We start from the raw sequence: 22,709 nt of genomic DNA, 5'->3' as shown, positions 1-22,709 counted from the left end.
GGCACCTTTTGGGGCAGCCTGAACCCCGACCTTCCTGCTCAGTGGGAGTGGGGTCACAGGATGCTCAAAGCTTCCCTCCTCTCTGCTTTGGCATTTTCCAGCCCAGCAAGGGCTCAGCAATAAAGGGTGAATTGTTCCATGGTCCCTCACAGCCAAAGGAGGCACCTTGAAAGGAGTGAGAAGAAAGAAGAACCAAGCCTGATTTTGTCTCATCTCCTTGATGTCTATTTCAGACTAAATTTGCAAAGTACATTGGCTCATGCTTCACTTTAAGAGGGTGAACCATGTCTGTGCCATCAAGGCATCTTCTAACATTGGCAGTGAGGAGCTATCACATCAAAAGCCTATCCTTGTTTAAAATCATTACTTGCTGATGAAAGACTGACACTCCCAAGCACAGGCCAGCCTGATTTGTCTGCAAATAACAGTTGTGTGGTCAAATAAACCTGAGCCAGTTCTGTGCATTTTGTCATCATCAGAAATTGAAAGTTTGGTTATTTGTATTTTTAAGGGTAACTGGCAATTGAAATAATCCCACTGAAATATAAATGAGGCTCAAAGACAGTGAGACCATCATAAACTAAGTCAAAAAGAAACACTGCAGAGGTTCCAATCAGCCACCCCAAAGTTATAAAACATTATTCATGTAGAAAGCAGATAATTCAACTAGCACGGAAAGGCTATTTTTCCTCTTAATGCAGTGACAGATTTTGCATGAAATCTCATGTTCAAGACTGATTTAAATCTCACACAAAACAGTGAGGTCAGGCTATAACAGCTATTGATAGTAAAATCTGAAAACAGGTCAGGCATTTGACAATATTTGTCTCTTTTGCCTCATTTCCCAAATTCTGAACTATTTTCCTGGCAGTTCAAATTAAGGAACATTTCAAGCACTTCTGAAACTGCTTTAGAAGAGCAATAATAATAATTAAAATAACCCCAAAGGGATTGCTTTGCAAAAGCATGATTGTTTTCTTCTTTTTTTTAAATAACAATCTGACACAGAGATGAAATCTACCCCCCATGCATGAACGCTTGAAACATGCCTTGGGTAACTCTGCAATTCAAATCAGGCAAGGATGGCACAATTTCCCCCCAAAAGGCAAATGTCAAAGATTCTGGAGTTGCATGGCAGCTTCCAGAGCTGTGCATTGTCCTTCCACAGAGGCTCATATTAAAGAAAAAAAACCTCCTTTCTCCCAGTTTTCCCTTTTTTCTTTGTGACTCTAGTCTGAGTTTTATTTTGACATTAGCAAGGCTCTTTCTATTGACTTTCTCCCTGGTGAAGGCACTGAGAACAGGTGATTAATGGTGATACACCAACAGAGCAGTAAATGGTTTCCAGTAAGTTTCATATTCCTTCTCATTGTCAAGACCAACACTTTTTCTAAACAACAACAACAAAAAGGAACAATTAAAAAACCCCAAACCCTCTTGAGAGATTCCCTTTAAAGATAAGAAATCAAGAACAAGACAGCGCTGAGATGTTATTTATATCCTGCCTTCCATGTCAATTAGGATTCATTGCTGCTCCCTGCTCAGAGAATACCAATGCAACCTCTGCCTCCTCATGGACACTGCCTATGGCTGGGGGGGAGGTGCTATTCCTTTTTTTCACTGTGTACCCCAGAACAAAATAAGAAGTGCTCGGAAGAAATGCTTGGAATCAGCCAAAGGGCCAAGCTCACATTGGGCAGCTCCTGCATTTTCCTGTGCATGGTTACTTATGAGTACTTATGAGTTTGAGGAAACCTCCAGTCCATCCTCTTAGTAAAGCTCCCTTGGAGAAACACCAAATCTCCGTAATCTGTTCAAAATTTTCCCAGTTCTGGGAAACTTCAGAAAACATCAGTATTTGTATCCCATCACGGGCTCAGAAGGGTAGGGGCAGGTGCCTCTCCAAATGGTTTTGAGAAGTTGAAAAAATAAGGGAGAAAAGGCAAAACTTGGTTGAAAGTTGGACTTGATGATTTTGGAGGTCTTTTCCAACTTAATGATTCTAAGATTCTATGAAAGGATGGGGCAGGAGCTGTTTCTTTCCAGGGCTGATTACACCACTAGGTAAGGACTGGCACTACATGCTGTTTGGTGACCACTTTGCTGCCTTTAAATTTATTATCTGAAGCAGTTAATGGGCTCTGTAAAACTAAAACTGGAACTGCAAGGAAGCTGCTGGAGCCCCCTCAGCTGTTCCTACATTTCTGGCTGGGATGTTTCCATCTGGTACCTCTGTGTGCCCAGCCTGGCTTTGCCTCCTGTTGCTTCCCATCACACTTCCCTGTGTACTGGGAAGCAGCTGGGAAAGAGCACAGCTTCCTCTGGCCTCCTGCACTCGTGGCTGGGTTACACAGGATTATAAACGCAATTTCCCAGCACTGCTGAGAATGGGGAAATGAAGATAAACTTGTGTGTCCTGTTCCCGTCAGGCTGAGGTACCACATGCAGAGGCTAAAAATGGAAAAAAACAGAATGAAAGGAATAATTTTGGTGTCTGGTCTGAACTGCCTCTGACAAAAACTTCTGTGCATTTGAAGGCTGACACAGCACACACTTGGCAGTGCATGGGAGGGCTTCTCCTGCTCAGAATCCCCTCATCCTCCTACCACCCACCAGCCTTGGGGCCACTCATTGCCCACACTGCAGGAGAGTTGGAGTCACTCCCTAAACCACTGGAGCAGCAGCTTTATCTCCAGTTTCAGTCTCAGGAGCTGTTTTTGATGGGAACTGATCCTGGTCACACAGAAAAGCATCATCTCCCACAGAAGACTTGATCTCAGCACTGCTCATGGCTTGATGAAAGAACAAAGACCTGGAGCTCAGTGAAAGGACAGGGATGTGAGATGGAGCTGGGGTAATGGGGCAGGAAAGAGGGAATTACCACTACTCCCTAACTCTTCCAGGCACGGGACTCAGGCTGGAGCAGCGCAGCAGGGCTCTGTCTCTTGGAAGAGACCCAAATCCGCCCTACCCAAGACCTGCTCAGTATTTGCATAGGTCCCAGCCAAACACAAGGCAGCACAAAGCAATAAATTAACTCTACAGAAGCATTTCTCCTTTCCCCCTTTCATCCAGCATGCACGAACCTTCCCTCTGCCTCTTTTTCTTTGTTTTGTTTTGCAACCCCAGGTTGCAACCCAAACACCGTGACCCTGCGGCAGCGCTGCCCGGCCTCGGCATCCAGCATCACGCCACGCCTGAGAGCACAGGAGCCGTGACCCCGGGCTGGGGAAGGGTCCCTGCTTACCGCCTGCCACTCTCCGGCCGCCCAGCGGTGCGTGGGGCACGCGGGGAGGTGACAGTCCCGCTGTGGGGGTGGCCGGCTGGCGGGGTCACACTCGGCCTCCTCGGCTGCCTTCGGGGTGCACTGCACGGAGCGGCGCTGGACACCCCGGCCGCAGGACACGGAGCACTGCAGGAAGGACAGAAGGTGAGTGGAGCTCCCATCACAGCCAGCACGGTGAGTTCAGGGGGTTCAGTCTCTGCTCTGGGCTCCACGGCATCGATAGCGATGCGCTATCAAACCTCCAAGTGAGGCTTTTCATTGCACAAGGGAACATTGGGAATCTGAAGCCAGTGCGAATATTTGCTGTTGGTTTGTTTCAGTGGGGTCAGGACTTCCTGGACAGGATTTTTATTGAAAAATCTGTTTTTATTGCAAAATAGCGGTGCTGCTAAACCACCCTGCCATTCCAGAGGCGGCCAGGCTCTAAGTATTGCTCTGAGTATTGCTTCTCAGGCACTGGTTCAAAAAAGTAATAGTTCAGAATACATCAAATGCCACAAACAGAGTGGGCTTTAATGAAAAGCAAACTTGGATTCTATAGAAGAAAGTGTGTAGCTGTAGAGAGGGAAAGGTGTGATACAGCTGGGATTTCTTTCAGCATGCATCTAAACATGCACATGCACCAAGGCAGGGAATACAGTCAGTTTTTGAAAACAAATGTCTTTTGGAAATTAACTGCATTTCACATTTCCTTCATTACACTGTGGGCAAATTTCTCCCAACTTCAAGGCACAGTAACAAATGCCTGAATTTTTCTGTTTCTCAGACATCTTTAAATTATTATCTACACTGCAATATTATTAACAGCTTATTTTTTCTTTCACGCAACATTTCTTAGTGTTGTGACTGCACACTAACATGTTTAGCAGTACTTAATATTCCCCTGGAACAGATTCCTCCTGGCTAGACCTTAAAGTATACTATACAGATTTGGAGTAAAGAGAATTGGCATTTGTAGAAGAAAGTGCATAAAAAATTAAGGTATGTATTAGAACCACAGCTGAATTAACAACTAATATTGGTTATTTATAACAACTAATATTACTTATTAATATATCAGGAACTAAGAAAATAAGTTCACAGCCTTATGAACTTATTTTCATATGAACTATGAAAATAAGTTCATAAATAAGTTATTGCAATGCCCACTAAAACGAGCCTTCTTAAATCAGAGAATTAAGTGGTGCCTAATGGGGAAGCAATTCCCTTTTCTGTATTCCTTCATAATGCTCTTTGCTTTACTATCCAAATGCCCCATAAAGCCAAGAAAACCAGAGAAAAGCTGACTGTGACTATTTGTCTGGCTTCAGATATTCGTAGGAGGGTGGGAGCATTTTTGTGTAGCTTTTGAAAGCAGCAGTGGGATTTCTGTCACTAGTGATGCAAATGCTTCCCATATGCTGCTGCTTCCCTGAGATTAACAGTGGTCTTTATCCTACACATTCCAGAGGGGACTCTTAAACTGAACAAAGGCACAAACTTGGAGAAACATATACACCAGGATGCCTACCATGCTCTAAGATATCTTTTGAGTTGCATTTATCACCAACATTAAAAGCCCAGGTATGGATGAAAGAGCACAAGTGACACCGTGGCTTTTTCATGGGGGTCTGCAGTGTGTGTGACACCTGGGTTTGGGAAGAGAATGGTCCCTGGACTGTGCCAGAAACTCCACCTGATGCTCTGCCTTTGTTTTTATATAGGGCTGGATTTCAGCCTTTAGCTGTAGTATGCAAATATCAGAGAGCAGAATAAATATTGGTGTTTTTTGTTAAATGAAAGGTAAATGGCCATAATTGACACTACTTAGGTGAAACAAAGACATTAAATCTGATAATTCAGTGCAGACATAAACACACTTAAGACTTGGAGAAAAAGCCTTTTTAGAGATATATCAAAAATGCTGTGCTCCATGGAAGTGGGTTCTTAATACAGAAAAGAAATAACCACCCTCTGAATACAAAACATCCAAAGAGAAAAAACCTAAGATTGGAGCATCAACACAGCCAGTGTCCAACTGAGACTGATTTTTAACCATTCCTGTAGTTTTTGATCTTCACTTTCTCAGTAAATCCTTTTCCAGAAGGCGAAAAACCCCAACACCTAAAGGTATGTGAATGGGTTCTGTGCATATATAAGGATCCACTTTTATGGGAAAATATTGCCTTATTTCTCACGCAGATTTTTGCTGGTTTATTCAGCAGAAAAAACACAGCAGCTCAGCTCTGGGATTAACTTTCTGAGACAATTAGACCTTCAGAAAGTTAGGGATTTTTATGGATAATATCTAAGTGGAAACTGATCATGGTTCCTATTTGCAACATTGTCACTGGAGATAGGGAGAGTCACATGGAGTTTTCATGCCCAATTTATACCCTGAACTGCTGTGTATTCAGAGCACCAAACTCGTATATGTTTCATGCTCTTAATGAGATGTTCAGCATCTAAATCCAGCTTGGCTCCATGGCATTAGATCTCTGATCCCCCTTACAAGAGACCCAGAACCAGCACTTCCAACCTGTGACAGCCCCAACTCTTCATCTGTCACAGGCAAAAAAAATGCTGCCAGCAGCAGTGAGCCTCAGAGATCCATGTCACAGCATCTGACAGGGCTTTAAAAAGCCCAATTTGACATTGTAGCATAAGTGTTTCTACCCCTTTACTTTTTCCCCAAGCAAGATCCTGGCTGGCTGAGCACAGCCTGCATCAGGAACCTGGGCTGAGGAGCTACTCCGAAAAGCCTTTCTTAGCCTTATCATCAGCACACAAATATTCTGTAATGAGAGATCACCTTAAATCATAAATCACCTCATCCTCCTATTAACTTGGGTTTCTTTCTCTAGTTGCATAAAATTAATATCCATGATGCAGTAGAAAGCTGGGAATTTTAAACCACTTACTTTTACCAATTAGTATTAGTATATTTTAATGCAATTGATAGACCATTGCATTATTATGTTTACAATTATTAGTAAAAACTGCTTTCAGGAGCAGTCATTAAATAAAGTGCAAATTGGATACCACAAGACTGTCTAATGGCCTTGTATTTCATTTTAGTCTGGCTTCTGTATAAAACTAAGATTTCAGTCTTGAATATTGACTTGATCTCCAGTATGGGAGCAGTACTGTGGATTTCACAGGCTGGATGCTCCTGTCCTCAGGTAAGGAGCCCAGACCTCAGTAACTGAACCTCACTGGTCAACGAGCACTTAGTCCCTCACCCACATAATGGCAAATACTCCTATCCTGCCAATCCAAAGGTAAGGATTAAAAAAAGCTAATACAAGTCTGAAAACAATCATATATCATTAATGCCTTTTTTATTAGTGGACATTAATAACAGCATGCTGTCCTAGTCCTAACATTTGCATGTGTGCCTGTAGCAATGTGAATAGTTGTGAATAGTTGTATTTCAGGGAGCTGGAATGCAGCAAGAATGGGTGTTTTGTACCTAAATTTGGAAGACAGAATGCAAGGGAACACGATGTTTTACAAGTTAACAGTTCGTTTAGTCTGGGATTTTCAATAATTCCTCTGATTAGCACAGAAATGAGGTAGAGGGAAAAGCAACGTTCAGAGTTAAAAATGTGATGCAGCAGATTCAAAGTGATGACAAAGAAATTATTTTCAGGAAAACAAGAATTCAAGGTATGCTTTCAGCATAATAACTCAAAATATTTTTCATTTCCAGCAGGCTCTGCTCTATGCATCACTGTCTGACTTTTTAACAAGGGAAAAACAAACAATGAGTTTATTTCTCAAAACTAAGGAAGATTTTGAGTTATGATATTTAAATTATATTAAAAACATGTATAAATAATATATTCTCTTTAATATTATACACTAATGACGTTTCTAGCAAAACCCTAAAATATGCAACAAGGAATTTGCTTGCAGATAGACACTAAAAGCAAGCTGCCTAGTTTTCAGCTGGTACAAATCTGTGCTGCTCCACTCCTGTCAGTGAAGCTGCAGTGGACACCAGAAGCTGGCCCAAAACCTTTACCCTGAATAATTAATGAGGACAGAAGTGATTGGAAAACCAGGCTCTAACCAATTTGAGGGAGGAAGAATACCAAAAGGTGCAAAAGGGTACACAACATGTCTCACCTGGCCCCAATCTCCTGCTTTCCACTTCGGACATCTGCCCCCTCTGCATTTCTTTTGCACGTTGGGCTTAGCAAGGTGTTTACAATTCTCTTCTTCTACATGCCTCCCTTCCTTTGACAAACAGTACACACTGCGGTGCTTTTGGCCCCTTCCACAGGAGACAGAACACTGTAAATATAAAGTAATAACAGATCAGCTTTCACACTCATACAAGGGCCATGCTACCCAGGGCATTTTTTTTGTAGCTTGACCAAAAAGCACCTCCCCAGGTCCCCAGCAGGCTACACAAAGCTTGAGGGGAGTGCAGACACTTAATATCGTGTGATATTCTTGGTCAAAGCCCTAAAAAATGCCAGTATCAAAATAGAGAAAACAGCTGACATTCAGCAGGGATAACAGCCTGGATTCCTGGCGTTGCTCAAGTCCTTTCAAAGGAGCAGAGTCATCTTACAGGGATCAAGGCAGGAGCCCTCAGTATCTACTTAGAAGAACTTGAAAGGAACCATTTCCATTTACCTTGGTACAAAGGGATGTCAAATATTGGTAAATCAGGAGGGTAAAGTGTGCTCTGCACCTTCACAGAGGGAAATAACTGCACAAAGGACAAGGCAGAAAAGTGCAGCATTTCCTTGTCCTTGGTACAAAAGCTCGTGTTTGTTTCATCAGTGTAGTCTGACTTTTCTTTTTTACTTCACTAAACAGACTGAAACCAGGACATGTTCATCCTTAAGATTTATGCATTTTGAAAACAACTCAGAAGGTGGCAAGAAGGCAGAGCCTGGAGAATCAAAGCAAAAAGCAAACCAGCAGGTATGTTAGCTGCAAGCTTTGTAGTGAAGCAACTAATTTCAACCTCCCTCTGCAGGTTCACTGAACTTTTTCAAATGTGACCACTTCTGGCATGCAAACCCCAAGCAACTTCACTTTGATTTCAGATTAGTCTCCTCTAAAGATTTAGGAATCAAAGGGGTTTGGAATCACGACACGAATTTAATATGACAGTTTCATGTAGAACAAGCCTCTTACTCAGCATGATGCACCCAGAGACTCAGCTTCCATTTCTTCATTACATGCTACCCCATAAGCATACTGGTTTAATCCTTGAGGGCAAACACACTGTTTTAACCACCTCTCCATATAAAATGTTCTGCTTTCTTTTCAGAATGGAGAAAACATGCAGAAATGAGGCTTTGACCTTCATTTTGGAGCCACTCCATCAGTATATTTCCCAAGAAATATATTACAGATTAAGCTCTTCCCAGCCCATAAATAACCCCAAAAATTTTATATATATAGCAGCTCTGGAAGATCCACTAGAATAGAAATTGGCATATACATTGACACCTGTGAATATTTTATATTACAGCCCTACTTACAGCTCATTCAGCTCACAAAGAACCAGCCAGAGAGCAGTTTCTAAATGGAAAAGTTCAGACCAACGTGGAGAGAAATGGATGTAGCTCCTAAAACCAGACATTGATGCTTAAAAGCTTGTATAAATGATTCCCTGAAAAAGGTTGTTTTCCTGCTGCAAGAGCGTTACAGCTCAACAAAAGATCTCTGAGGCCCTGTTAATCAGCTTTAAGAGCCATTAATGATGCTCCTCTGAGAGGCTGAGCAGGGATAGCTGCCTCTGAGTTTTCCTGAGCCCAGATCAAATTCGAAGATAGGCCAAAAAACCCAACAAGCAACATCCAGCCTTGCACTGAAAAACAGAAGAAATGCTGTCCATTGCAATAAAATAAAACTTCCACAAGTTACCCAGTTCTATAAACTTCACTTCTTTTCTTTAGCATCAACAGAAGAAAGATCAAGCATATTTTTATATGCCTTCAAATTTCATCAGAAGTTAATTTTTTCATTCTCTCTACTTCTCTCCCCAGGCAACGAAAGTCAGCAGCAAGACAGAAATGTCACATCCTAAAAAACCCAGTTCTAAACTTCTAGCATTTTCATCCACTTACTGTCTTGGGATTAAACACCAACACTGATGCTTAAACAAAAATTCAAGTAAATCTTGGTAAACAGTCTTCATGCAGGTTATGCCACTTTGCTGTGACAGCCAAAGTTAAAGAGTAAATTTACAGCATTGATCAGGACTCTCTCATGTCCCACATCCTGAGCTGATACAGCCTAGAACATCCTTAATTTAAAAAATATATGTGATCCCACTACTTACCCTAGAGTAAAACTAACCACACTGTGCAACAATGCAAGCACCTTTCTAGGGACCTGAAGCTGGTTGATAAATACTGATCTCACAAACAATTTGGTCCTAGTTATTTCCAAAATTATTACTCCCTGTCTACAAAATGCTTCACTTTGGCATGGAGCCTGATTCTGACATTTATCTTGTGATCCCATGATCAAACGAGTCTGCGTGCAAACCTCGGTGCACTCAGAGGTTGAGGCATAATTTGGTTAATTTTTTTAATACTTAAATGTAATTCCCAAGATGCTGGAATGAATCATTTCTATGTCTGCCTTTAATATAAATCATATTTAGGCAGCTGTGCATTTTCAGATCTAAACCACCCGTTTGCTTTCATGCACATTTGAGTTATGATCTCATTTGTACTGACAGAAAAGAAAGGTTGAATAATCTAATTTAATCAAGTATCAGAGACTGAAAATTCCTTTGCAAAGAGTCTACTTAATAACTGCCATCTAAGTCATCTCAGGTATTCAACTTTTATCTGGCACATAGATTTTAAGCATATGTGAGCCATATGCAAAGCAGAATTTGATAGTGGGCTGCATCTCAGCTCCATGTGAGTCTGGGAAGTGCTACACCCAACTACCACCATCAGCCTCATCATTTGTTTTGGACCCTGGATAAACTTTGCATTGCATTAACAGGATTCTTCGTGGCTGCAAATGCTGCCTGCTTATGGTACCTACCAATAACAGTACCACAATGAGGTAAGCTTGTACCTTGCCTTCCTTAAAACATTTGGCAAAATCACTGTCTTCACATTCCTCTTTTTCTTGAATTTCTCTCCCACATCCCCCATAGAAAATGCTTCCAAGTACTGGGGGCAGATGGTGGCTCTCTGGAATAACAGCCTCACCTTATCCAAGGTTTTCTGAGTCAAGAGAAAAGCCTCTACCGGTTTTAATCACCTTTAGGCCAGCCCTGAAGGTGTAGCCAGGTACTGTATGGAATTTTTTCACTAATCAGCTTCCTAGAGTCAAGGATCACATGCACTTGGGCATGCCTATGGTCAACTTGCCTCTGTCTCTACTTAGGTGTGGGAAAACGCTGCCCTGAAAGGCTGTTTACAGCCTGTGATTGAGGCACAACAGCAAATAGCACCCCTGGATGAACCTGGGAGGACAGCCAGGCATAGAGGAGGGTGTGAAAACAATAAATTGTTATGTTTCTGTAAAAAAAAAACCTACCAAAGTTTGCGGTGCATAAAATAATAGAGAAACAGTATTTTGAAAAATCAGCATAGCCACCACTCTAAAACTCTAGCAAACCTTCCCCTTGTTATTATCTTTATTATCTCCTAAACCCACCACAGTTGCACCTGGCACTTTACACGGAGAACAATAACAAAAGAATTTTCCTAAGAGCATTAGGATCAAAGCACTTAGCACAGATTTAAGGGCTTTATGTTTACTGCATGATTAGTGTTGTTAACATGCCAAGAACTGGAGACTGGCATGCTGCTGATATTTTCAAATAAATATAGTGCCTAGTTAAAATAAATGCAAGGAAAAAGGTTTAAATAAATACTGCAGAAATATTTCCATATCAACTGTTTTCATGAAGGTCAGAACACGATGCTAAACATCTGCAATGCTCTGCTCTGCTTGTGTTTTTGTTTCCCCAAAAAATTTGTTTTCTGTTTCAGAGTTTAGGAGATTATCATTCTGTTTTACAAGTGCAAATTGCTTTAAAATAAGCCTTTCTGCATTTCCTGATCTCATCGTTTGAGACATGAGGGTACATCTTGTTCATTAAGGCTCCCTAAAACAGAAAGGCTGCTACTTGATGCATAGGGCTGGCAGGGAAAAAAAACCAAACAACAGAATATGTTTAAAATCTCTTAAAAATTTGTACAAAATTTCTGATGAATTTCTGGGAGTGGAGTCAGTCTGGCACCGAGAGGACTCAAGAGCCCTGGGCACAAATTAACAAATCTTAGCAAGAAAAAGGTACCACAGAACAGTCAAAAAGTGGAATGACTGCTTCTTGTAAACTTTGTGCATTGAAGGGGCAGTTCCACAAGGGCAGAAGGGCACATCCCAATCAAAAACCTGGGAACACTCTCTCCCAGAAGTGAAAAGTTGAAGAAAATGCTGTCAGACCACTTCTCAGACCCACTGTGCATCAGCCAACAACGATTTGGGAGGTATTTAAGACAATGAATGCAAGCTGTGGTGATCACCCAATGAATTCCCAAAGATAGAATGATAGCTCAGCAAGGGAAGGGCTGGGAAGGATTAGACTAAAAATGACTTTATCAGATTCTGCCAGCAGCAACTTTTTGGAGGAAATTAAAATCAATCCTTGTAGATTTAGACTGCCCCACATTAAGGATTTTATAGAAAGTCAGCAGCTGTAAGTAAGCTCTGGTTCATCCTTTGCAACAATCTGAGACAAAAAATGTGTTGGATGGAATAAAGCAGCAAAGCAACAGGGCCCTCCAATGCCTTATACCCATTTTCCAAAAGGGCTGTGTTCCTGGATGCCAGCAAACTTCTCCAGCTACCTTTCAACAGCCTATTAGTCTGTATCACCTTTTCCTACCACTAACACTGCTGCTGTCAGATACTGAAACCATATCCCTGTCACTTCTGTACCTCTTAAGTCTCTTGAGCACAAAGGACATCAACAGACACATCACCAAGGAAAGCCTGGATCCTTCCTCACCAGCTGAACCTTTACCAGGAATCTCAAAATGCTGGAACCTTTGTGAGCTGTTCAGCAACAGGGGCTTTGTGGCACCAAACCAAATCGGCTTCACAACAGCAAGGTATTTCAGCAGGTAATTCCCTTAGCTTCAGTGAGACAGGCTGAAAGCAAGGCTGCAGCACTTTAGGAGATATTTAGGAAATATCTATTGCTGCTCTGAAGCCCTGTTTCCCTCACCGATGTGTTTTAGCATGGTCTTGTACCCATCTGCATCGGCATGGTGAGAAATCCCTAAAATTGGGTGGGGATACATGCAGGGCAGGAGTCACCCAGCTTGGCCTTCCTTTCCTCACAAACTAAGGAGCTAAGGTGCTGAGTGTGTATGGTCATGGTGATTTTAGCTGGTGCATGGCCAAAAAGTACATGTGATTCTTGATTTAAAAGGGAAGAGGGGTCTCTACATTTAAGGGAGGGCAAATGGACCAGAGACCTGAACAAAACACATCAAAGCACTGCAATGCAGTTTTGAAAGAGGCTTTAGAAATGTTTAATACAAATTAACTCCTCAGAGAAATGGGGTTGTTGAAAAAAAAGGCATGAACATTAGGGATTCTGGAATATATAGTCTGAATGTGTTTGTGAGCACTGTCCAGAGCCCCTGTGGAAGTGTTCTGAGGAGCCCTCTTAGAGCTGGAGGGCAGCTCCCAGTCTGAACAGGAGTAGGCTTTGCCCCAGCAACCCCAAGGAGCCCTCATTGCCCCAGGCATGGGCAAGAGGGAGCTTCCATGCTGGTCTGCCCTGTCTCTGCAGTGGCCACAGGGTCTACATCCTCCAGAGACTCTGGTCTTGGCTTGGAGCAGAGTCACAGATCTTCCCAAGTCATTACTGCAAAAGGGAGAAATCTTCTAAAAAAAAAATATCACTAAATCTTCACCTTCTCACCACTAAACTCAGCTGCAGGGACTGGTGAGTGGCCTCAGATGATGTCTTATAACACATAAAAAAAAAAAAAAAAAAGAAAAAGAAAAAAAAAAGAGGAAAATTTCTCAGAGGAAAGGGTCCAATTTGATGTGTTACTACAGGGGAACAAAGAGCTGGCGTGTCTGGAGCCCACTGCTCCAGCACAAATTGCCCAGAGGAAAGGATGCTCCTGGGTTCTTTAACTCCTGCAAGATTTAAGGCCCCAGTGCCAAAGTCTATACAATAATTTCCCCAAGTTGGGAAACTTCACAAGATATATTACAAGAAAGAGGTAACTGCAGCAGGAGAAGCCATGCATCTCCTCTTCTGCAGCATCCAGCCAGTAAGCAGCACCTTCTCCCCCTCTTTTCCCTGCCCTGTTGTTACACCACAAAAGACTTCACCAGGCACAGAAATGAGCAGGGCTGTGAGCACACAGAACTCTCCTAAAAGCTGTGTCCCTGCCCTGCTCCACACTATTTACCTTGAACAACAAAGAAAAGCCCCATAGAGCCACTGCAGGTTTCTCCAGGGAGGGAGGCAGGAGATGGCAATTCCTCAAATTAGGAGGGGATGTGTGAGCTACCTAAGGGCACCAATACAGTGGGATGTGGAAGGGACTGATGAAGCCTATTTTCCATGCTGTGGCACTTCTAGGAGAGTACCAATTGAAGCAGCAAGGTGCCTCAGCTAACTGACACTTCATATTTCAAGGGAACAGTGGTACTACAATGCCATTTAGATATTCTGCTCCAGAAAAGGATTTCTCTGTGTTGGATGGAGAAAAACACAAAGTAAAGAGCTCTCCAAGAAATGTCAGCCCTGTTTCACAGGTGTGCATCACACTGGGGGGTTGTAGGAGCACTGGGCTGCTGCTTGCTCCCCCATTTTAAAAAGAAGAATCTTGGCTTAATGCACAAGGGACAAATATTGTCAACCTGTATATGGTCTTGGGCATCAGACAGATTTTCTTCCATGCTGCTGGCTCACTTACCTCCCCTGTGTGCTAGTAAAATTAAAATATTAATAGAGCTTTAAGTGCCTTTGGAAGAGGACTGACTACACCATCTTTTTCTTGATAACTGCACAAATCAGCCACTGGGAAAGTTAGAAGCACAGTAAATCTCTTTGTGCTTAATGTCCCTCATTGTTATACATCCTTCTTTCTAAATCCCTAGGATCTGAGCAACAGCAATAATTGCAGTGTGGAGTATAGAGTGTGACTCTGGAAAATGGGCAAAAGCACAGGCAGATTCCCAAAACCCAGCTCAGGGATCTGCCTGAAGATGCTGCATTTCACAGCTCATCCCTGAAATTGTGTTACTGCTTCAATGTGTCCCCTGCAATCTAATGCATTCCTGTACTCAGAGCCAGTGCTCTGGGAGACAAATATTCCCAGAAACTGCCCTTTATTTATTGCTTTATTTCTCCTGTGTGGGCATGGGCAGGAGAGCTGCAGCCAGGCATGGGCCACCCATAACACAGGGCCTGAAGCCAGCCATTGCAGAACAGCAGCCTCACCACTTCTTGTTTGAGTTTAGGCCTAGAAAATGACTATTCCATTGAGAAAATGTGTAAGGGAGGAGGTGTAAAAAGGCAACCACAGAGGCATGCCAGATGCAGCCAAACAGCCACTGCACTATGGGAGGAAAGAGATTGCTCTGAGTGGGAAAGTGCACTGAGGAACTTGGGGAGAAGATGCAGTGTCTGGGGGCAAAGGGACGAGAAGATTTTAAAGACACCTAAAAATAACCTTTGTGAATCTAGCCATTGGTCCAGCTCCTGTCTGTCCTGGTAGTGGCAACAGGAGAGGTTGTTTAAGGACAGCAGATGAGATCCTCTGCAGCTCCCTTCCCTGGTCACTCCCCTGCATTTAGTCACCGGATTAGGGAGGTCAGAAGGGACATTGTTGACCAGTCCTTTTACTTCTCCATCACACTAAAAGGTCATGAGGGGTGTAAAGACTAATGGGGGCCTGCAAGGGGAAGAGTGGATTGCAACAGCTGAGCTTTAAGTCGCAGGAAATCAGTCCTGTGAGGAGTTGATCCAGGAATCACTAAGGTGCTGGCTCAGTGTTAAGCACACAGTGCCCCAGGGTGGTCCCTCACCTGCAGGGTGTAGCTGATGGGCATCCGTAGTTGTTTTCCCGCTAATGGAGCATCAACACCAGCAGAGAGGAGACAGAGAACTGATTACAAAATTACTCTTATACAGTTCTCCTCATTTAAGTAGAATCAGAAGGAGCAATGAAAGATGGTGATAATAGGCAAAAAATAAAAATGGAAAGAAAAACAAAACCCAGAGATTTTAGGGTGAAAAGAGATGAAAAAAATGATGTGACTCCACTGGGCAGCTGGGTACAACTGGCTTTGCCCACCTTGGAGCCACCAGCTGAGAACACTGAGGTGAGGAGAGAGATGCATGAGCATCCATCACCATGGCCTCAGAGGAGCAACAGGCTGAGGCTCTTCAAACAAAACCCCAAGAGCAGATCAGCAATGCTGCTGTCACAGCAAATTCATTTTCTGCAGAGGAGATGAAGGGAACATATACACTTATATACACTTGCAACCAAATCTGTCCCTGGCTATCACTTCTGCCTTAGCAAGATCTGACATCCTGCCTGCTATGAACATTATCAGAACAACGACACAGAGAATATTCCTGTTGAGCAGCCTATTTTCAGCCAGCTGCATGGGGAAGACATTTTCCAAACAACATGTTGGGGCTTTGACAGAATTAAATACAAATAACCCAAAGTTTCCACTGACACCAACTTTAGGATTAAAATTCCAGAGTGCCAGCTGCCTGACACAGATGTTGGCCAGGCAGTTCTTCCCAGTTCAGAGCTCCTTTGCTGCTCTATCCCTGTGTGCAGCCAAAGAGCTCTGCAAAGCCATCAATGCCACCAGCTTCCTGCCAAGGGAAACCAGTGCTCTCCTAGCCCAAACCTGAATGCACATGCACAATAAGAGAGTTTGGAACTTAGCTGGTTATGTTCTAATTACCTGACAGTAAGCTTCTGATTCTTCATTAGAGCAAAAGGCCCTCAAAGACTGTGATACCAGCACCTCTGCCTACAGGATACAGAGCTGGGAAGCACTGAGAGCTACACAACCACTGCACCAGCAGCTTGAACTTCAGATATCCAGGACTGACAAGCACTTGACAAGGCAGACTACTTTTAAAATTATAATACTTTTTTGGAAAAAACCCAAACAAGCCCCAAATAAATCTAAACCTCACCCACCCATTTTCCAGAGTTCAAAGTCAAATGATCACTGCCCTGTGCAGTGAAGCCCAAATGACTCACCCAGCTGAAGCAGAGTGCTGTGAGATGTAATTGTTTTTACCTTATCTGTTACCATTTCCTAACTGGGGAAGAATGAGAAGCCCACAACAAGTTAATTCAGCATTATTCATAAATTGTATCAGGACACAGTTGGATATTAAGGCAAATTCAAAATATCAAAGATTATTGCATGGAGCAAATATTCTCCAAGATAGGTGCTTTAAGGGAGGTTATGCATATATTTTATATATATGGTATATATATGGGTATATTTATTATAACCAAACCTTGGGTTTTAAGTGGAGCAATGGGTAATTCTTGTTGTGAACATCTCCCTCATCCTGGAGAACATGGCAAGATTTCCTCTCGGGATTCGAGAGTGTGTATGGAGATCTGCATTGATACCATAAAGCATTCAGAGGAGAAAAAACACTGTATTCTGGTGACAGTCAGTGCACGTTTTCTAAAGCATGGTTTTAATAAGAAGGTCAGGTCTATCACATAGTGTACAATTCTGCAATGGGTAAATACATGTTCTTAAATAAGCAAGGGAATAAAAGTGTCACCTCCTCTTAGTCCTCTTTGAACATACGTTATAATGACAAGACATCTCACAGGTCTCTTGTTGTAAAATTATCATTTACACATACAATCTGTTTATCCATTTAATTATCTCTTCCAACCCTAGATTTAACCAGCCAGATACAGATCTCTTGTTTACTGTATAAAATCCCAGAGGAATTTTGCCCAAGGACTGCAGACTGGGTGCTTCAGACTCTCTCTGCTTGAATTTGTACATGTTTTATAGTACTAATTTCACTGAAACTTGAGTAATGCTAAGCCAGTCACATGATTGCAAAAAATTAGTTATCCAAACTTTATAATTCATACACATTTAACTGTGTTTGTTTAATCATGGAGAATGACAATTTCTGTTGGAGAACAAAGCAAGTAAAAGAAAAGCCAGATAAAAGATGGAACATTGCAGAACCGTTTCAGAAAATGTAGCAAAAGTTACCAAAACTAAGTATATGATCTGAATTTAGCAAAAGACTCAAGAAATCATTATACAAATTCATTTATGATTACATTCTACTTGTCTTTAATTTTCACTGTTCAACATTAACATTAAACATTGTAAATGTATGCAATATTTATATAAAATTAAATAACAATATTTGAAAAATAAATACACTTTTACATAAATACATAAATCCATACTGCTGAAAAGTTTCAGCTAATACTATACTCTTGTTTCAAAAGTGACCAAAAAAATATGGTAGTGACACTCCATCCCAACAGATGAAGTATGTACAGCTACAGAATGATGTTTGCAACCGATGACAGAGCTAAAGCAAATCCAGGTGAGACCACACTAAAGGAGAAAAATTTGGCCATTACTACCTACAGTAGTAGCACGAGGTAGACATACATGTGGAGTGTTCTGCTGGAGGGACATGAAGCCCTGGGGACCCCATAGATACTTCTCAGTCTTCAAACAGCTCTGGGTCTCCTATGTCAGAGCCCAAGGACACCTTGGTAAATGAGACTGAAAAATCAAATCAGTTCATGGCAATGACGGGGGCTCAGCCCTGCAGCCCCTTCCCCAGGGCTGTGACCCTGCACCAGCTGGGAGGAGACACTGCAGGCAGGACAGGGTGTCCCTGCCCTCCACCTGTCTGCCAGATGTCCCACCTGCTCCCAGGAGAGCAAGGACAACCCACTGAGACTCATAAAACAGAGTGGAGCCAAGGGAACTTTTCCTGGGTGAAAAGAAAACCATTGGACTAGAAGACTGCACCCTGTGTTTCCAACACTGAGAAGCAAGTGCAGCCTGGAGCCTGCTCCTCAACAGCCACGAAGAAGTTGAGTGACACCAGAATGAAACACAACTCTGTCCAAGCCTTTGGCTCTTGCAAATGGTCCAGCACAGGTAAAAGAAAGTTGGCAGCACCTCCCAGCTGGCAAATCCTGCAGGGCAGCCAGCACACGCATCGCTACCTCTGCTTACCGCACCTCGCTCTTCCTTAGCACCAGGCAGGTTGATGGACAAGGGGTACATTAGCACCTCAAATGAAATAGTTCATAGCACTGTCTCTTGTACTGGTGCAGCACCGGATACACACCAGTTCAGCAGTTTTATGGCTACTGCAGAACTCACTGAGGTATGATAAAAATATTGAAGAGTGTTACTGAAGGTATCCATGTTACTGAAAGCACCCACAGAAGGAGAGCAGGTTTTGGCAAGATGGCTTTACAAACTATGACAATTAAGGAATTCCAATACATTAAAAAACAGGCCTCTTTCTTCTTTTTCTATAAAGTGCTTTTGAATCAGATTAAAAAAAAATTGTCTTCAAATTCTTTTATAACAAAATACACAATAAAGGTTTACATCTGTTTGAAGGCCACTCCAAAATGGACAGGTCTGTGATCTTCCAGGGCTCCAGAAGCACCTCAGGTGGCACTTGCTTTGGTGCAGGTTCACAGAAAAGGTTGCTGCTCTGGTCAGGGAGAATTACAAAATGGCACCCAAAATAGCACCACAACCCTGTGGCTCAGGGCTGCTCTGCCCTCACAAGAGCATCTCTGTAGCAGACTCCTCCAGCAGCAAAGGAGCACAGTAAGACACCTCTGCTCCAAACACTATTTTGCTATTGGGATACTGCCAGGGTTTTAAGCCTTCCAACACCTGGCTGATCATTTTCTGGCTTAGTGATAGAGCAGCAGCTGGAGATCAAGCTAGACAATCGCTCTCCAGAAGCAGAGAGATGCATGAGAATAGCTTACAGGTGCCTTTGCACTGTACATTACAGTCTTATTATATACACAGGAACAGAAATAGAGCACAGGTGTGAATGCACACATGTTTCTATGTAGGTCTGTGTGTGGGCATGTGCCCACATGCACACACATCTATACACACTTATACATGCCTGGAAATTGATGCCATTTAACGCATTCTCCCCACTTCTCTTGCCTTTGGCAGAGAACACACCACTGCTAAACCAGTAGGTGCTCAGTGCAGTATTACCACTAAAGAGCAGAACAATTTAACTTCAATGGAAATGTACTGCTTAAATTACAGGTTTAAATCTGTATGCAAAAACTCAGCCAGAACCAAGATTCATAATGCACAGCACTTGCACAGTGTAATAAGATGGACAAAGGTGGCTACTTAGCAGAAAGTGCCTTTTAAATTAAAGGACCAAAGCTCCCCTAATGTAAGCCCTTCCTGAACAGGTGTTATTCTGAATATATTGTAAATAATCCTCTGTAAGTGCAGTTTTAAGACATGAAGCATTAGCACCTTGGTTTGAAGCAAATTAAATGTTGTTAGGGGATATCTACAAAATAGTTCATAAAGAGAAAGAGTTTATGGTCGTACCGAGCTCCAAGGACCAGCACTCCAGGCAGCATCTCTAGGACAGTCCTGCACATTGCACTGCTCTCTGTCTGGTGGCTTGTCAAGGATTTCACAGCTCAGATCTGTAAACCTTTCTCCATTAGGGCGCTGGCACACCACCAGCCGTGTCCTTGTCCCTGCTCCGCATGGCTTCGTGCACTGCAAATCAGCAGAGGACAGAGCAATCACCGCTGGGACAGCAAAAATACTGCTCACTTGCTGCCTGAAGCACTAGCACCCCAAAAAACCAATGGTAGTTTCTGTTCCCAACTAACCCACTCCAGCTAAATCCCTCTCGTGAACCTCAGATGGATTTTCAGCTGTCTCAGCTTCTCTCCCCATAAAGCTGTTCATGCTGCCTCACCATGATATTGCCCGACTCAATGTGATAATGGAGGTTTACATTTCCAATTGCTCATCTCAGACTAATTTTCAAAAGGGAGCAGCGCTTTTATGAAAAAAAAAGGCCTTCAGTTAAACTAGGCTTCTCTTAAAAAAAAAACCTTAATTTTTGTAAAACTTAATTTTGCTTGGGAAGAAAGTTTTCCCATGACAAATGGAAATGAAAACACCACTCAGCAATTGCTTGGGTTCACTCATTTATCAGAGGCTGCCCTTCAAGTTCCAATCCTTCTAATAAATGCCACCACAATACCCCTCTCTTCTCCCATTTTTCAGCCACCTGCTAATGAAAGTCTTGCCCTGGGCAGGGAGCCCAGATGGATGGTGCACTCACCTCTCCCCAGTTGCCATAGGCCCACTGAGGGCAGGGGCCAGATTCGCACGATCTCTGCTCCACGGGTTTGCTTTTCTCATCGCAGTTATTTGCAGTGTATCCGTTTTCATCCTGGCACACCACGACCCGCCGCTGGAACCCCCCTGCACACGTGCTAGAGCACTGAAAGACACAATTGCCCACAGCTTCATTGAGTCCAGGAATAAGTTTGCATTCCCAGCTCCTTCCCAGTGCCTTGCACCGTGGGAATGCACTGCTAGAAGTTTAATACAGCTAACAGGCATTATTAAACTTCAAACCCCAGCTATTACTAATAGCAATGCAATGACTTAGGTGCCGACTAAGCAAAGAAAGTAAACGCCAGCCTAATTTCAAGCAGGTGAATAATCTTTGCTCAGTGTTTGACATCCCATTTGTGCTTAATTCCCTTTAGAGACTTCCATCATAAAGTGTTGCATACTGTTTGCAGTGAGAGGAGCTGGCATAGAGGCTCTGCTGTGCTTTGGCAACAACTCTGCAGAGCTGTAAATGTCCCAGGAGACAGCCAAGAAGCAGAGGCCAGTCTTTGCCTCATGGAAAATGATGCTGGCAGCTTTCTGCCTAGACTGCCTTGGAGATACGAGGTATGAGAGGCTGACAAGTGATGCCTGAGCCCTTCTGCAACACTTGCTTGTGTGAGCAAAGACCAGACAGTAGGGAGAAAGGTCCCTCTCTCTCTTCCTTTGTGCTGACTTTAAAATACGGATTTTGGGAAAGAAACAAAGCCCAAGAAAACCCAAGAATAAGAGGATCAGAGCACTTACAGCACCCCAGGGGCCTATCCTCCACTGATTGCCTCCGGGTATATGTGCACGGTTTCGGTTCGGGCTGCTCCCTGGGTGCGGTTTGAGGCGATGATCCGGATAGAGGAAAGGGGGGATGGGCCTGCCGTAGTCATGGCTGTTCGGATGACAAGGAGACATGGAGCAGTCTTGCTCGGTGGCAGGGAGGTCGTCTGGGTCACACTCGCTCCTATCCACCAGCTGGTCACTGTAATTGATGCAGATCACTTGTCGCGTTGCCTTACCTTGACCACAAGTCACCGAGCACTGTGTTACAGTGGGAAAAGGAGACACGGTCACATTTCCAGTTTTGAAAAACAGCTCTTGCTAATAATGAACAGCAGAAAACCCAAATAACCTCACTTATAAAAGGGCAAGCGTGACAGATTAATGAAGCACATTTCCAGCAATGAGGTCTCTTGCAAGAGACAGCATGATGCTTACAGAGCTCCACTCCAAGGCCTTCCACTGCCCACACGGTGTCACAGTGCATGTTTCTGTGGCTGATGGCTTTGGAAGGTGTAAACAAGCTGACTCATTGGCCACAGAGCCCTGGTCATCCCGGCAGCTGACGTATCTCATCCGGGTTCCCTTCCCGCATGTTGCGGAGCACTAGGGAAGAGCAAAGAACATTCCACTAGGAAGTTGCCTGACGTACATTGCAAGGACTTTGTAATGAAAAGTTGGGCATATGCACTTAAAAATATCACATTGTCTACTGTAAAATAATCCTGAAAGTATTACGATGTGTGCTTACCGGTGTCCAGGATCCAAATCTCCACTGTGTTCTGTGAATGCCTGATATGGCTCTCTTGGCTTCAGGACTATTTGGATGGGAAGGACATACAGCTATTTCACAGTCCTGTACAGAAAATACATGGGGAAAGCAGGAAATAAAGAATTTTGCAGATGATTTTATTAAACTACCTCCTCTTCAATGTAATTATGAAGAACATGCAACATCTTGAAACTCTAGTGACCTGCACACGTTGTGCAGACAGGCTTCCTCCCTGCATCCCCTAGTGAATCAGCAAAACTCAGCATCAGTATCCTGGGGCCTTCATATGCAGTACTCTATGTGGACTTTTGACTTATTAGGAACTCTACAATAGGGATCCCCATAACCATGTACCATCTCCATGCATTAAAACCAGATGTTTTTGAGGCAAAAGATGAAAGTTCATTAAATGTTCTGGCATGAACACACATCTGCAAAACAGCAACTTTATCTCCC

The 22,709-nt window shown here is 43.1% G+C and overlaps 1 protein-coding gene and 1 long non-coding RNA gene across 4 annotated transcripts in view; one reads left to right on the top strand and one right to left on the bottom strand.

The window, feature by feature from the left end:
- ADAMTS9 (ADAM metallopeptidase with thrombospondin type 1 motif 9) overlaps positions 1-22,709 on the bottom strand; it is a 79,712-nt gene that overhangs the window by 14,206 nt on the left and 42,797 nt on the right. For both annotated transcript variants that reach the window (XM_030282961.4, XM_041718749.2), the window contains 7 exons: positions 22,233-22,337; positions 21,920-22,087; positions 21,458-21,742; positions 20,655-20,816; positions 19,901-20,077; positions 7,397-7,564; positions 3,248-3,412 (listed from right to left, as the gene is read on the bottom strand). In XM_030282961.4, the coding sequence (XP_030138821.4) occupies positions 3,248-3,412; positions 7,397-7,564; positions 19,901-20,077; positions 20,655-20,816; positions 21,458-21,742; positions 21,920-22,087; positions 22,233-22,337 (1,230 nt within the window). The remainder of the gene's footprint in view (positions 1-3,247; positions 3,413-7,396; positions 7,565-19,900; positions 20,078-20,654; positions 20,817-21,457; positions 21,743-21,919; positions 22,088-22,232; positions 22,338-22,709) is intronic.
- Positions 3,312-10,793, top strand: LOC121470617 (uncharacterized). 2 transcript variants are annotated; one of them, XR_012057852.1, is made up of 4 exons: positions 3,312-3,430; positions 4,735-6,447; positions 8,099-8,206; positions 9,280-10,793. It is a non-coding gene; the product is annotated as an uncharacterized lncRNA (long non-coding RNA). The 2 variants fall into 2 exon arrangements; XR_012057853.1 differs by lacking the exon at positions 9,280-10,793 and adding an exon at positions 8,559-9,156.

The sequence above is a fragment of the Taeniopygia guttata genome, chromosome 12 (genome assembly GCF_048771995.1).
Source record: "Taeniopygia guttata chromosome 12, bTaeGut7.mat, whole genome shotgun sequence".
Taxonomy (NCBI): domain Eukaryota; kingdom Metazoa; phylum Chordata; class Aves; order Passeriformes; family Estrildidae; genus Taeniopygia; species Taeniopygia guttata.
Note: the sequence above shows the minus strand (reverse complement) of the source record. Positions and strands in the feature narration are given on the sequence as shown.